Source organism: Sus scrofa, chromosome 7 (assembly GCF_054392235.1).
Source record: "Sus scrofa isolate SSC_HxYL_T2T_F1_AM1 chromosome 7, Sscrofa_HxYL_maternal_Yorkshire_Landrace_v2.0, whole genome shotgun sequence".
NCBI classification, from domain to species: Eukaryota; Metazoa; Chordata; class Mammalia; order Artiodactyla; family Suidae; genus Sus; species Sus scrofa.
This window is the reverse complement of record NC_139389.1, coordinates 121,782,055-121,796,406: the sequence shown is the minus strand read 5'-3', so window position 1 is coordinate 121,796,406 and position 14,352 is coordinate 121,782,055. Positions and strand designations below refer to the sequence as shown.

The 14,352-nt window shown below is 40.7% G+C and overlaps 1 protein-coding gene across 23 annotated transcripts in view; it reads left to right on the top strand.

Annotated features, from left to right (window-relative positions):
• Nucleotides 1-912: 912 nt before the first annotated feature.
• Nucleotides 913-14,352, top strand: part of EML5 (EMAP like 5) — a 195,272-nt gene continuing 181,832 nt past the window's right edge. For all 23 annotated transcript variants that reach the window (XR_014811251.1, XR_014811248.1, XR_014811250.1 and 20 more), the window contains exon 1: nucleotides 913-1,570. Coding sequence is in view for 9 of the 23 variants with exons in the window: in XM_084969970.1 (XP_084826096.1) it covers nucleotides 1,374-1,570 (197 nt within the window). In the remaining 14 variants the exon portion in view is untranslated. The remainder of the gene's footprint in view (nucleotides 1,571-14,352) is intronic.

The window sequence follows — 14,352 nt, the reverse complement described above, 5'->3', positions numbered from 1 at the left end:
CAAGCTATCTTATTCCAACATCCCTACAATGCAAGAAGTATCAAGCGTTTACTGGTGTTCACGGAGTTCCCGCTGTAGCTCAGCAGTAAGGAACTCAACTAGCATCCATGAGGATGCAGGTTCGAGCTCTGGTCTTGCTCAGTGGGTTAAGAATCCATCCTGAGCTGTGGTATAGGTCACAGAGGCAGCCTGGATCCCACTTTGCTGTGACTGTGGCATAGGCCAGAAGCTACAGCTCAGATTCAACCCCTAACCTGGGAACTTCCATATGGATGCGGTCCTAAAAAGACAAAAAAAAAAAAAAAGTTTAATGGTGTTCAAAATAGTAATTAAAAGAAATAAATTCAGGTGCCATTGTTATTAAGAAATAGGATCTGATGTCATTTTACTATCTAAATTCTACCTTTAGCTTTGAGGGCAAACAAATAAGCAAGTGTGCACCTCAGAAGTTAGGTTTTATCCCCACTCAGTGTCTACTATCCTGAGTACTATGAAGCAGTCAGGAAACACACACACACAGTATTAAGGAGGGGGAAAAAAAGAGGTTAACATCCTGATTCTTCCGTGCATAATAAGCGTACCCTAAATCGGGTGCAGGGGCCTTCCTGCGAGAACTCCCAGCAGCAGGGGATCCGGGTAGCTGAGAGTCTGCCCGAGCCTGGGCAGCTCCGTGAGCGCTCAGTGCCCCGCGAGGACGGAACATAGGGCGGCTGGGGTCGTTAGTCCTGACCGAGGTAGCGGGACTAGACATCAACGGAGAGCTCCAGCGGTGGTGCCCGGGAGCTGCGAGAGCCTGGGTGCTCCTGGGCGGCTGGGAGGCGGGGAGGAGGGACGAGCGTGGGCGGCGGCGGCAACGGCGGCGAGGGGGCGGGGCCGCGCGAGGGCGCGCGCTCGCCGCTTTCCTGGGCGCGCGGGCGCGCGCGCCGCGCTGTGGGACGAGGCCGCCGCGCGACGCGCACGCCGCAGGTGACCCGGCCGAGGAGCCGGGTGCGCTGGCGGCGGCTGAGGAGTGGAGGCGGGAGGCGGACCCTCGCTTGGCTAGGCTCCCGGCTTGGGCACTGCGGGCTGAGGAAAGGAGGCGAGCTGAGGCGGGCGAAGAGCGCGCGGCACCCCCTTGACAGCCGGCGGCGTCCGCGGCCCTCAGCATGTTCTGCGAGGCGAGGGTTTTCCTCCCGCCCGTGGGCTGAGGCGGCGCCGGCGGCGGCCGGGAGACGCGACATGCACCTGCCAGGCGCGGCTTAGAGGACGCGGCAGGCGGCGAGTCCCAGCCGCCCGGGGGAGGGCTTGCTTCGCCCGGCCGCCGCCGCCTCCCGCTTCCCGCCTCCCGCCTCCCACCGCGGGCCCGAGCGGAGCGGCGAGGTGGGCGCCCCGACATGGCGGCCCGGAGCGCCCCGAGCTGCCACCTGCGGCTCGAGTGGGTGTACGGCTACCGGGGCCACCAGTGCCGCAACAACCTCTACTACACGGCGGCCAAGGAGATCGTGTACTTCGTGGCGGGCGTCGGCGTGGTGTACAGCCCGCGGGAGCACCGGCAGAAGTTCTACCGGGGCCACAGCGACGACATCATCAGGTACGGAGGGCCGGGGGTGACCGCTGTCCCCCTGCGACCCGCGCGCAGAGTTTGCGCCTGCTGGTCCTTCTAGGTGCCCACGAACCGCTCTTGCGGGGCACAGCCCCCCGGGAGAGAAACCACAACCATCTGGTCCCGAATCCTCTCTATTAACACCGGATAAAACCCTTTCTCCGTCTTCGTGTTCTAGAGTCTCTCTCTCTGTCTGTCTCTCTCTCGGGTTGGTGCGGTGACACCAAGATCTCGGATGTGCCGGGTGCTCGCTTTTCTGGCTTGTACCCTTCTCCCTCCATCAGATTTATGGAAACAGCAAAAAGAGTGTGTTGGTAACATTTCACTTTTTAAAATCCCATCGGAGGTTTCCTATTAAACGAATTCTTAACGCGCCAGGGGGAGGTCCTGCACCTAGTAAAGAACTGATAAAAGTACCGTAAGCTGTAGGCTGGTCCTGGGGAGCGCGCTCAGGGTGGCATCCTGCAGGGCACTCCTCTCTTGGCTGTAATCGTTAGTTCGGGTTTCACTGCCTGCTATTATCAGCAGATAAAAAAGAAACCCTGGCAACCTTCAGGCAATTCATTGGACTTTTAAATTTGCACACCTAAAAGCAATTTAGGTAGGTTTGGGCTGGGTTTGATTCGAGGAAGGTGCTAAAATAATTGATTCCCAATTCTCTTGTTTCCTCTTCAATAAAGCACTCCTAAATAAGCTTATTTTTGTATTTTTTTTTTTACTTAAGTCAGAGTATTTTTTTTCCATTTTAATTCGTATTTGAGCGGTATCTTAAAGTTGGTGCCACTGCTTGTTTACATTTCGGTAGTGAGCGGTATGTTTGAAATGTAATTTTTCAATCAGTGCCTCTGCAGAACTTTTTTGGCAAATAAAGTTAAAAGCTTCAGAAATGATTCCAGGCCATTGATTATTGCCTCAAGCACGGAATATTTGTCATTGACAGAAGGAGAATGTATTTTAAAACATTTTGAGACTGTGTGTGCACTTCTGGTTTTGTTTTGTTTTTTTGGTTGTTTAAATTTCTGTGATTGGATTTGATTACTCAGTTTTATCCTTATATCTGTATTTCACAGGATTTAAATTGTGCTTTTTTTGTTTGTTTGTTTGGACTCACTCTGGCACGTGGAAATTCCCAGGGCAGGATCAAACCCTTGCAACAGCAGCAACCTGAGCCACTGCAGTGACAATGCTGGCTCCTTAACTTGCTCCTAGCTAGGCCACAAGAAACTCCTAAATTGTGCATTTCAAATCCAATATCATGGATTTGATGTCTTGTAGGCAAAAAGCTCTGGTTCTTTTTTTTTTTTTAATTTTTTTTTGTCTTTTTGCTATTTCTTTGGGCCGCTCCCGCGGCATATGGAGGTACCCAGGCTAGGGGTTGAATCAGAGCTGTAGCCACCGGCCTACGCCAGAGCCACAGCAACGCAAGATCCGACCCGCATCTGCAACCTACACCACAGCTCACGGCAACACTAGATCGTTAACCCACTGAGCAAGGGCAGGGACCAAACGGCAACCTCATGGTTCCTAGTCGGATTCATTAACCACTGCGCCACGACGGGAACTCCAGCTCTGGTTCTTAAATTCCATAAATAAATAAGATCTTTTACTTTGCATGTCTGTACATTTATGCTCTATAAGGGGGTAAAGGAGCCTTAGGACAAACAAGAGGTAGGACCAGATGGAGTGAAGATAAGGAGAACAGAAACTGAGATTGTGGAATAGGAAATAAGACAGTGCTTTGGGTTTATTTGTTTGTTATTATCCACCCCAAGAGTAGAATTTACCCCAGTTCTTTGTCTTTTTCCCTGATCCTTTCTGGTCTTCTTTTCCATGTGTTCGGTCTCTCACAGTACAGGGGATAGTAGCTTTACCTCCTAGAAGCAGTTTTGATGGAAGCCCTCCTCCAGAGATTTAGTCTGTTAGGTTTGATTCAGTAGGTGGGGTAGGTTGAAGGATTTTGAGCTTTTCTTGTGCGCTTCTATTGTTTTTACTCCTTGGTAGTTGAGAGCAGCATGGTATGAAGACCTCAAATGAGATGCTGTTTGATTGGGTAAATGATGTTTTGTTTATTCTCTCAGCAGTCATTTGGAATATATGTCACACTGCTTGAATTTTTAGAATTGTGTTTCAGTAAGCTGTAAGGAAGTAATGCTTTTGCCTTTCTTTGGTATACATATTTGCACAACCATACATATAGTATCTCAAAATATTTCAAAATAACAAATTTTTTAGTAATTGGATACTTATGGTTTTATGCACATGATTCATTCTTACAATAATTTATAAAAATAAGTTTTCTTGCAGATTGCAATGGGTTGGTAAAATTTGAACATAGAGTATCCTGAAATTGTGGCACAAATTTAATACAGAACTAAGACTGTAACTTTGAAATCAGTTAAAGGGCTTTGGGAATTTTGTTTCAAATAATAATGGTGGAGATCATTCTTGTTTGAGAAATAGATCAGGCAAATGTTCAAAGCTTTCAAATTTTTTTCAATTCAGTGTTCGAAATGTAAGTATAAAAACTATTCCAGTAATTTTTCACTTATGTCACAGCAGAAAATGTAATATTCCTAAATGTGATGGCATGGTGGGAAACAATGTTGCTGTAATGTTAGCCTTACTAATAAAAAGTCGTTTCTATTTTTATCATCTGTTTTGTTTTCATATTTGTTTAAAACTTAACATGTAAAACTTATCAGTTAAATATAACTTAGTCTGGTGCTAAGACTATACCAGCATGAGCAAGTTATTGTCCTTAGGTTTTGAAAATGAAAGTGCTATATTGGTTGTAAAGACTGAATAAGGACCAGTCTATCATCTGCTTACCGTTCTTTCATCTTACTACATCTAGCATTGCCAATGGTGGGGCCACGTGATTTATTGTTATCATTTTATCTGTGTTGCAGTTGTCTTCTTTTTGCCACATATATGTATATATACACACTTGTGTGTGTGTGCGCGTGTGTATGTATATGCATGTGTATATATGTATGTGTGTATATATCTATATGTGTATATATATATGCTTCTCTGGTAATTTGTCCTTTCATTACCTTTATTTCAGTATTATATTGCTTCTCTAGTAATTTGTTCTTTGTTGTATTTATTTCAGATTTATATAGAAATTAGTTTAACTGTCAGAAATAACACCAGAATAATTTTAGAGTTGCTTTTTTTTCTTAATTGTTTTTTTTCTATGTCCCAAGTTATATTGATAAAATTCTCTAGCTACTAAGTTCTAACAGGTTTAAGGTTTAAGACTAAGTTATAAAATAGACGACTATCAGTTTTAATATAAGGCGCACATCTGTAACTTGGTCTATGTTTTGAAACTTTTGATAGCTGTCTTCCAAAAAGATACAACAGTTTTTAAAATTTATTTTTCTAGTTACTACCCATCAGCACATTTTTGACAAGTTTGTTCTTGAAGTAGTAGATGTTATTGATAGCGTTCAAATCATATATCACTGGTGAAAACCATTGCTGGAATGTAGTCACCTTGGTGCATTTCGTTACTAATTTTTTTTCTTTAGACAAAATGAAAGGTGTAGTATTTCGTCAACTGTGGTAGGTGGTGTTCTTAAGAAAACCAGTCAAGCTTCACCATAATCTAGTGAAGGTGGTTCTTAACAGCTCTCTATTTATAGTATGGAAATTTCATTTATTCAACATAAGTCAAAGTTATGGTTGCAAAAGCATTTCAGAATGTATGATGTTTCCATGGTGGATCAATATTTTTTTTTGTTTTTATGGGTTGAAGGTAGCAACTTTTTAAGGTCCGGCAGGAATTACTGCAAACCTACTTGTTGTCTACTTAATGTTTCTAGATATGTGGTCAAAATTTTCCAAACCTGGCTGGTCATCAGAATCATTTAAGGAACTTTTTGCCAATTTCTAGCCTTTTAATCAAATGCACTAAGTCAAAATCCTCTAGAGCTAGACCCCAGAAATTTATTTTTCAAAAAATGCCCCAGATGATTCTTTTTAGGAAACGTGTTGTCAATCTGTATCCCAAAACATGCATGGGTAGAATTCTTTTTTAAATTTTATTTTTATTTTTTATTTAATTGAAATATTGTTGATTTAATGTGTTAATTTCTGCTGTCAGCAAAGTGACTCAGTTGTATATACACTCTGTGAGTCTTTTTCATAGATAGATTCATTGTGTCATATTTTGTTTTTATTTTTAATCTTTCTTAATTTTTATGGCCACTCCTGTGGTATATGGTAGTTTTCAGGGTAGGGTCAAATCAGAATCGTAGCTGCAGGCTTATGCCACAGCCATGGTGACACAAGTTTCAAGCCTCATCTGTGACCTACCCCAAAGTCTGTGGCAACACGGGATCCTTAACTCACTGAGAGAGGCCTGGGATCAAGCCCACATCTTCACAGAGACAATGTCAGGTTCTTAACCCACTGAGCCACAATGGGAACTCCCGTGTCATATTTTAGATTCCACATATAAATGACATCATATGGGATTTGTCTTTCTTTCTGACTTACTTCACTTAGTATGAGAATCTCTAGTTGCATCCATGTTGCTGCAAATGGCCCTATTTCATTCTTTTTTATCGCTGAGTAATATTCTATTATATATATATACCATATCTTCTGTATCCATTCATCTGTTGATGAACATTTAAGTTGTTTCCATGTCTTGGCTATTGTGAATAGTGCTGCTATGAACATAAGGAATGTATGGGTAGAGTCCTTAAATAAGCAGTTTGAGAAGTGGGTATAAACACTCCCCTCAAACCTAATAGCAGAATTTTCTTAAGCATTATGTAATAGCTAGTAGCAGTATTGCAGAAAGTATTAGGCAATACAGATTTAGTAAAATATTCCTGTGTTTAATTAGAATAGGTAACCTTAACTTTCACAGGCTATATAATAATTCTCTTCTGTAAGATTTTATTTTGTGTATTTAGATATCAAAATATTTATGGTTATTTGTTTTTCAAATACTGCGTAGTTTAAGGAATAAAATTAACAGATTTTTTCAGGCAAAGGTTGGAATTATCTACACTAATAATTCAAGTTTTCATAAATGTACATTAAATGCATCTTTATGGGGGATAAGACAAATTTTAGATTTGTATTATAATAACAATTTCCATTTATTATTTTGTACTGTGTCTAATATACATATAATTAATAAAACATTTTGGGTGTAAACTAAGGAAAACATGGAAAATAAATACATTATTAGAAAATATTAAGGAATAAGAATAGTTTCTTAGAAACTATTAACTTACTGTTCTTTCAAAGGCTTTTCATTCATCAAAGAAATATTTATCGAGCATCTTCTTTGTACAAGGGTTGCAACTCTAAGATTTTAGGAGTTTAAGACATTTAAGAATCACTTAGAATACTGTGGGTACTAGGGGTAGCATTATATGATGGCATATGGTATATGATAGGGACAGAACAGTTCACAGTGATGTTTCCTAGTTAGTATAATACTTAAGCTGGCTGAGTCTGTAAAGAAAACAGAGAAATAGTCATCAGAAGAAATGAGTGAAGGTATAGCATTCTGGAAGAGGTAACAGCATATGTAGTTGTCTTGTGTTAAGAGAAAATATCTGAAACAGTTTTTTTAATGATTTTTATTTTTTCCATTATATATAGTTGGTTTACAGTGTTCTGTCAATTTCTACTGTACATCAAAGTGAGCCAGCCACACATATATATCACATTATCCTCCATCATGTTCCATCACGAGTGACTAGGTATAGTTCTCTGTGCTATACAGCAGAATTTCAATGCTTATCCACTCCAAATGCAATAGTTTGCATCTGTTGAAAAAGTTGTTTGTACTCACTACCTTCAGTTCTTTTTCTCCCATGAAGTCTTGGCTCTATTCTATTTTACCATAGCAGCTCTTGTCAAGGTTACCAATGGCCTCCACAGTGCTATATCCAGTGGTCCATTCTTTGTTATATTCTTACTTGATTTATCATTGTCATTTGCCACAGTTGGTTATTCCTGCCTTCTTTTTTTTTTTTTTTTTTTTTTGTCTTTTTGTCTTTTTGCCATTTCTTGGGCCGCTCCTGCGGCATATGGAGGTTCCCAGGCTAGGGGTTGAATCAGAGCTGTAGCCACCAACCTACGCCAGAGCCACAGCAACGTGGGATCCGAGCCACGTCTGCAACCTACACCACAGCTCACGGCAACCCTGGATTGTCAACCTACTGAGCAAGGGCAGGGACCGAACCCACAACCTCGTGGTTCCTAGTCGGATTCGTCAACCACTGCGCCACGACGGGAACTCCAATTCCTGCTTTCTTAAGACACTTTCTTAGGTGGCGTCTGGAACACATCTTAGTGTAGAAATAGGTATTTCTTGGTTTGTTTATTCTCTCAGCAAAATTTTATTGAGCACCTATTAGTATTTGCCAGAAATATTTTTAGCACTAGAGTTACAGCAGTGAACCAAACAGGTGAAATTCCCAACCCTCGTGGAATTAACATCTACTCTGGGAAGATAATAAACAAGGTGAATTTCATATGTATATACATATATAAATTAAATATATAGTGTGTACATATACATATTTTCGTTATTTTTGTACATATAGTTTGTGTGTATGTATCTATATATAGTATGTAAGGATTAAGAAAAACAGGAAAGTGAGAGATAATTAGAAAGAGTTTAGGTAGATATTTGGATAGGGTAACTGGGAAGGCCTCACTGTAAATAAGTGTGTAACACTTGAGTAAAGTGACTTGGAGGCGAGGGAATGTGCTGTGTGGATAACTGAGGGAAGGACATTTCAGGCAAAGGGACTATCAGGTTCAAAAGTCCTGAAGTAGAATGCCTCCTGTGTCTGAGGAACAGTAAGAAAGTTAGGCTGGAGTGCAGTGAATTCACGTGGAAGTAGTAAAGGACTGAGGTCTGACGGAGTCATGGTTGGTGGGAGCAGATTGTGTAGGTCCTTATAGGCTATTGAGAGGATTTTAGCTTTCCCATCTGAGGGAGATTAGAAGCCATTGGAACAATTTAATCAAATTAGTGACTTAATTTGAGTTAATGGTTTAACAAGATCCCTCTGGCTCCTATGTTGATGACAGACTGAGGGAGAGGGGCAGGATAGGAGCAGAGAGACCACTTAGGAGACTGTTGCCATGATCCAGTCAAGAGATATTGGTAGCTTGGGCCAGAGTGGTTACAGTGCAGATAGTGAAAAAGGGTTAGATAGGTTTTGAAAGCAGAGGCAGCATGATTTACTGATGGACCAGGTATAAATTGGGACAGAACAGAAAGGTCAATGGTGACTGCAGTTTTTGGTCAGAACATCTGAAAGAAAGGAGTTGCCAATTACTGACTTAGCAAAGACTGTGGGAAGAATAAATTTTCTGCTTTGGGAGAAAAGGAAGATCATGAGCTGTTTTAGAAGCATTTTGTTTTAGATACTAATAGACAACCAAGTGGGGATGTACATTAGGCAGTTGAACATACATGTCTATAATTTAATGAATGGTATAAAATGGGCTGTCATAAATTTGGGTGTTATTAGCTTATATATAGTATTTAAAGCCATGAGCCTGGATAAGATCTCTGAGGGAGTGAGTATAGGTAAAGGATCTGAAAAATGGATTCTGTGGCCCTCCAACATTTAAATATAGGGGAGATGAAAAAGAACTGACAAAAAAGTGGCCAGAGAGACAGGAGGAAAAGCGGAAGAGTTGGTGGTGGGGGGTGGGGCAGGTCATGGAAGTCAAGTAAAAAGAGTGTTTCAGGGAGAAGAAAGTGATCAGCTGTATCAGGCAAGGTGAGTAGTGCTTCTTCTTAGTGGAGGTGTTAGCTGTTTTGCAGATTGTCTGGGAGACTATGTATGTTCAGGGGATTGAGAAACAGAGGGAGCAGAAAGAAGATTGTCACAAGATTGTCTGGGAGACTATGTATGTTCAAGGGATTGAGGAACAGAGGGAGCAGAAAGAAGTAATCAAAATTAGTCATGTCAGAGTTCCCGTCGTGGCTTACTGGTTGACGAATCTGACTAGGAACCTTGAGGTTGCAGGTTCGATCCCTGGCCTTGCTCAGTGGGTTAAGGATCCAGCATTGCCGTGAACTGTGGTGTAGGTCACAGACGTGGCTTGAATGTGGTGTTGCTGTGACTCTGGCATAAGCTGGTGGCTACAGCTCCGATTGGACCTCTAGCCTGGAAACCTCCATATGCCGCAGGAGCGGCCCTAGAAAAGGCAAAAACACAGAAAAAAAAATTAGTCGTGTCATTATTAGTATACAGAACTGGCCTCCTTCAAGAATTGTTCCAGCAGCTTCCAGTTTACTTGGTTATTTCAAAATGGCGTAAAATGGTACACATCTCACAGCTCTAGATCCTTGCTGTTTAAATGTGTGTCCTTAGACCAGTAGCTTCAGCAGCAACCTGCTTGTTAGAAAAGCAGATCTCATTGCTGTATAGCAGAAATTGACAGAACATTCTAAATTAGCTATAATATAAAAAATTAAAATTAAAAAAAGAAAGAAATGCCAATCTCAGACCCCACCCCAGAGCTACTGAATTAGATTCTCAATTTAAACAACATTCTCAGGCAATGTTGTGGGTTTGAAATTAAAGTTATGGGTTTTGAGGGAGTTCCCTTGTGGCACAGTGGTTTAAGGATCTGGTGTTGTCACTGCAGGGATTCTGGGTTGCTGCTGTGGTGCAGGTTCAGTCCCTGGTGTGGGCATTTCTACATGCCACAAGTGCAACCAAAAACAAAACTCTTTTTTAAAAGTTGTAGGTTTTGATGTTAAAGTTTGGAAAGCACACTCTAGATCAGTAGTTTTCAAAGAGTGGCCCTTTAACCAACAGCATTAGCATCACCTGGAAACTTAGAAATACAAATTCTTGAGCTTTACTCCAGCAGTCCGCTTTAATCACATCCATGTGATATTGATATATTCCAAAGCTTGAAAGCCGTTGCTCTAGATTCTAGCTTTTCAACCCTGGCTGCATATTAGAGTCACTTAAAGCAAACATAATAAAACTACCCATGGCTGAGTCTCTTCCCTAGAAATTCTGATTTAATTTATTTAGGGTAGGTCTTAAGTCTTAGTTCTTTGTTGCTGTTTACTTCTGTTTTTAAGCTTCCTAGATGATTCCAATATGCAACCTAGGTTGAAAGTCACTTCTCTAGATTTAGAAGTAATCCATGGTAATGGGCTAGGAAGCAAACTAAAATAATTCAGGGCCTGCCCAAATTTATTCACTTACTGTTATGCATTATATAACAGTATTGATCATTTGCCAAGTATTGAGACGCCTTTAAAAACTTTGGGTGTATTGCCTAATTTCCATTTGGAGATTTCTTTTTTTAACGGAAGAAAGCAACCCTTAGTATGCCTTTCCATTAATGGATCTACATAGTGTCATCAGTAGCTGAAACATGAAAAGACATATTTTCCATCAGTCCAGAAAAAATGCTCACTTACTGGGGACTTAGAAGGTTTATTTAATGGGCAAAATTATATGCATCCTGCATGGTATCAAGTGAGGTGTAACTTCAGATGAGGATTTCAGCAGACTCCTGCAATGGTTGCAGTGAGTTTGGCTAAACGATTTGGACCATCGAAAACCTAAGATTGTCCATTAATAAATTTCCATTTTGGAGGCCAGAATGTGCAGTTAGAAATAGACCAAATATGTTAATATTTGAGGAGGCATATAAATTCCCCTCAGAAGGATGTAGATCATCCCCACCCAATGAAATTCTAAAGTGGACATATCTACATAAGCAGTTTAAATAGCACCCTGGATTCATCTCCAGTCACAGCAGGGTAGCTGGGATATTGTGTTTTGTAAGGCTTGAAACAACATGTTGCCACTCACCAAGTGTGAAACAGCCACTAACAGCTGCCTGGCATCTCTTTAGGCCAGCAAGTGTCCTCCATTGTGTCTTCAATTTGGATCATTGTTCCGAGACAGCATGAGACTGGCAAGAGGTTACACCTCACCAGTGTAAATTAGCTACTTTGGCTACAGTGGTATCTATTCTAGGATGGCACATGGCATTACCATTTTGGCCCAAGATTACCAGAATGTGTACAAAAGCCTTAATAGCGCCTGGATTTCCTTTCTACAATATCACCTTATGTTGGCCAATGTAATTTAAAAATGGATTGGATTGTTAAAAGACCAAGTGAAATATAGGGCCCACCTTAAAAAACTGGCATGCATATCCATCTGAATTAGTAGGCATGGTGGAAAAATGCTAAAAAAATTCCTTGAATGAGGGGATAGATATGGTACTGAAGATGGACATTGGACCCTGGATCCAGCTATTTTTGAGGCCCCAAGCAGGCTCATTTCATCATAACACCACTACATTTTAAATTATTTTTTCTTTTGGATAGGTGGCTCTTAATACTGAATTGGCAAAGAGGTTGTGAATGTAGGAGGTGTTAACTCAGATTTCGCTCTAAAAGTTACCCTCTTCTTCACAATCAGGGAGAGATACCTAATTTTACTTTAGTCCAGAGGCTGGGTAATATAGGGATAAAGCAGAGAGGTTGGATGTGAGGTGAGAATTCTGGATAGCATTGTTGCCAAGGTATGGATGGTTCAACCCCATAATGGAGCCTAAGAAAGGGAGAGGTCAAAGTCATGAGTACTGGAAACATGGAATGTGTGGCAAAACAGGAGCACCTAGAGGCCTCAAAATGCATTTTTGGTGAAAAAAGTGTACATAGCCTGTCCCCAGATCAGTTAGAAGAACTGATGTGCAGTCGCTGTAGGTCTCCTTGTTGAGGAAATCCTGTGCTCTTTCTGTACCTGGGAATCATATACCTGTTTCACCTTCCAAACAAAGAGGGCATTCATTTTCTATCTTTTTTTCATTACTATGAGAGGACTTTCTTTCCTCTTCAGGAGTGCAGTACTAGATACTACTGCTTCAGGTGTGGAAGCTCACATTACGTATTCATTTCAGTCTGTGGAGCATAATGGCAATTGCCATAGGCAGTTACTCCTAAGAATTGTGCAATTTTTACCCAGCATGATGTTGCTTGTGGCATTATTTAAATTAGCCACAAGATGTTGATGTAACCAGATCTAATTACCTCAGTGTCCATATCTTTACAGATAGTAAGGTCGATTAGGGAGCAGGGCATAATTCTCAACTGGGAGTGGAAGGTGGAAGGCTGTTGTAGATCTTGGAATAGGTGATAACAGAGACCACACAGTAGTCAACATTACTTGGTTGCAATGTGATTTTTCTAATTATTAGTAACCCCAGGGACAATGTATGTGACACATAGAGGGTGGCACTACTAACATAGTAGGATATTTTATCTGTAACCTGGGTGTTAGATTCAGATTATAAGTGGACATGCACTTGCAAAAGGCAGTTATTACAGCATGCAAAGAGTATGTGCAGGAGTCTGAAGTTGGGAACAGGGAATATGAGAGGTTTGGTAGGCTCCCTCTTAGAGAGTGGTTATAATATTGAAAAATTGTTAATATGTATTTATTATGGAAAATTGAAAATTATGGAAAAAGTGGTAAAATATTTACCTGCAGTCTTATAATCTAGAGATATTGCTATTGTGTTTTGGATTATTTCCTTGTAAATCTTTATGGTACATGTATCATAAGACTTGAAGACTATTTTTTTTAGAGCAGTTTAGGTTTATACCAAAATTGAGAGGAAGGTATAGATTTCCTATATACTCCCACCCCTACACATACATAGCCTCTCCTCTTATCAGTATCATTCAGTAGAATGGTACATTTTCAAGGATGAACCTACATCAACACTTCATAATCACTTATAGTTTCCCTTAAGGATTACCCTTGGTGTTGTACATTCTGTGGTTTGAACAAATGCTTAATGACATATATCTATCATTATCATGTCATATAATACAGAGTATTTTCACTGCCCTGAAAAACCTCTCTGTTCTGCCTATTCATTTACTGCCCCTCCCTGAAACAACTGATGTTTTTACTGACTCCATAGTTTTGCCTTTTCTGAATGTCATGTAGTTTGAATCATACAGTACGTAGCTTTTTCAGATGGACTTCTTTCATTTAGTTGCCTTTATGGTTCCTCCATGGCTTGATAGTTCATTTCTTTTTAGTGCTGAATAATATTGCATTGTCTGGATGTAGCGGGTTTATCCATTTACGTACTGAAGGATGTCACAATTGCTTCCAAGTTTTCACATTAATGAATAAAGCTGTAAACATCCTTGTGCAAGTTTTTGTGTGGAATGAATTTTTCCTTTGGATAAAGACTAAGGAGTACAGTTGCTGGATTGTATGATAAGGTTATGTTTAGTTTTGTAAGAAACTGCCAAACTATCTTCCGAAGTGGTTGTACTGTTTTTGCATTCTCACCAGCAATGTATTATAGCTCCTGTTGCTCCACATCCTTGTCAGCATTTGCCATTGTTAGTGTTCTGAATTTTGGCCATTCTAATAAGCATGTAGTGGGATCTCATAGTTTTGATTTGCATGCCCCTGGTGACATGTTATAGAGCATCTTTTCATGTTTATTTGCTATCTGTGTATCTTCTTTGATGAGAAGTCTTTTAAAGTCTTTGGCCTAATTTTTAATTGGATTGTTTTCTTATTGTTGAGTTTTTAGACTCCTTTGTATATTTTGAATAGCAGTCCTTTTACAGATGGGTCTTTTTTTTTTTTTTTTTTTTTTTTGTCTTTTTGTCTTTTTGTCGTTGTTGTTGCTATTTCTTGGGCCGCTCCCACGGCATATGGAGGTTCCCAGGCTAGGGGTCCAATCGGAGCTATAGCCACCGGCCT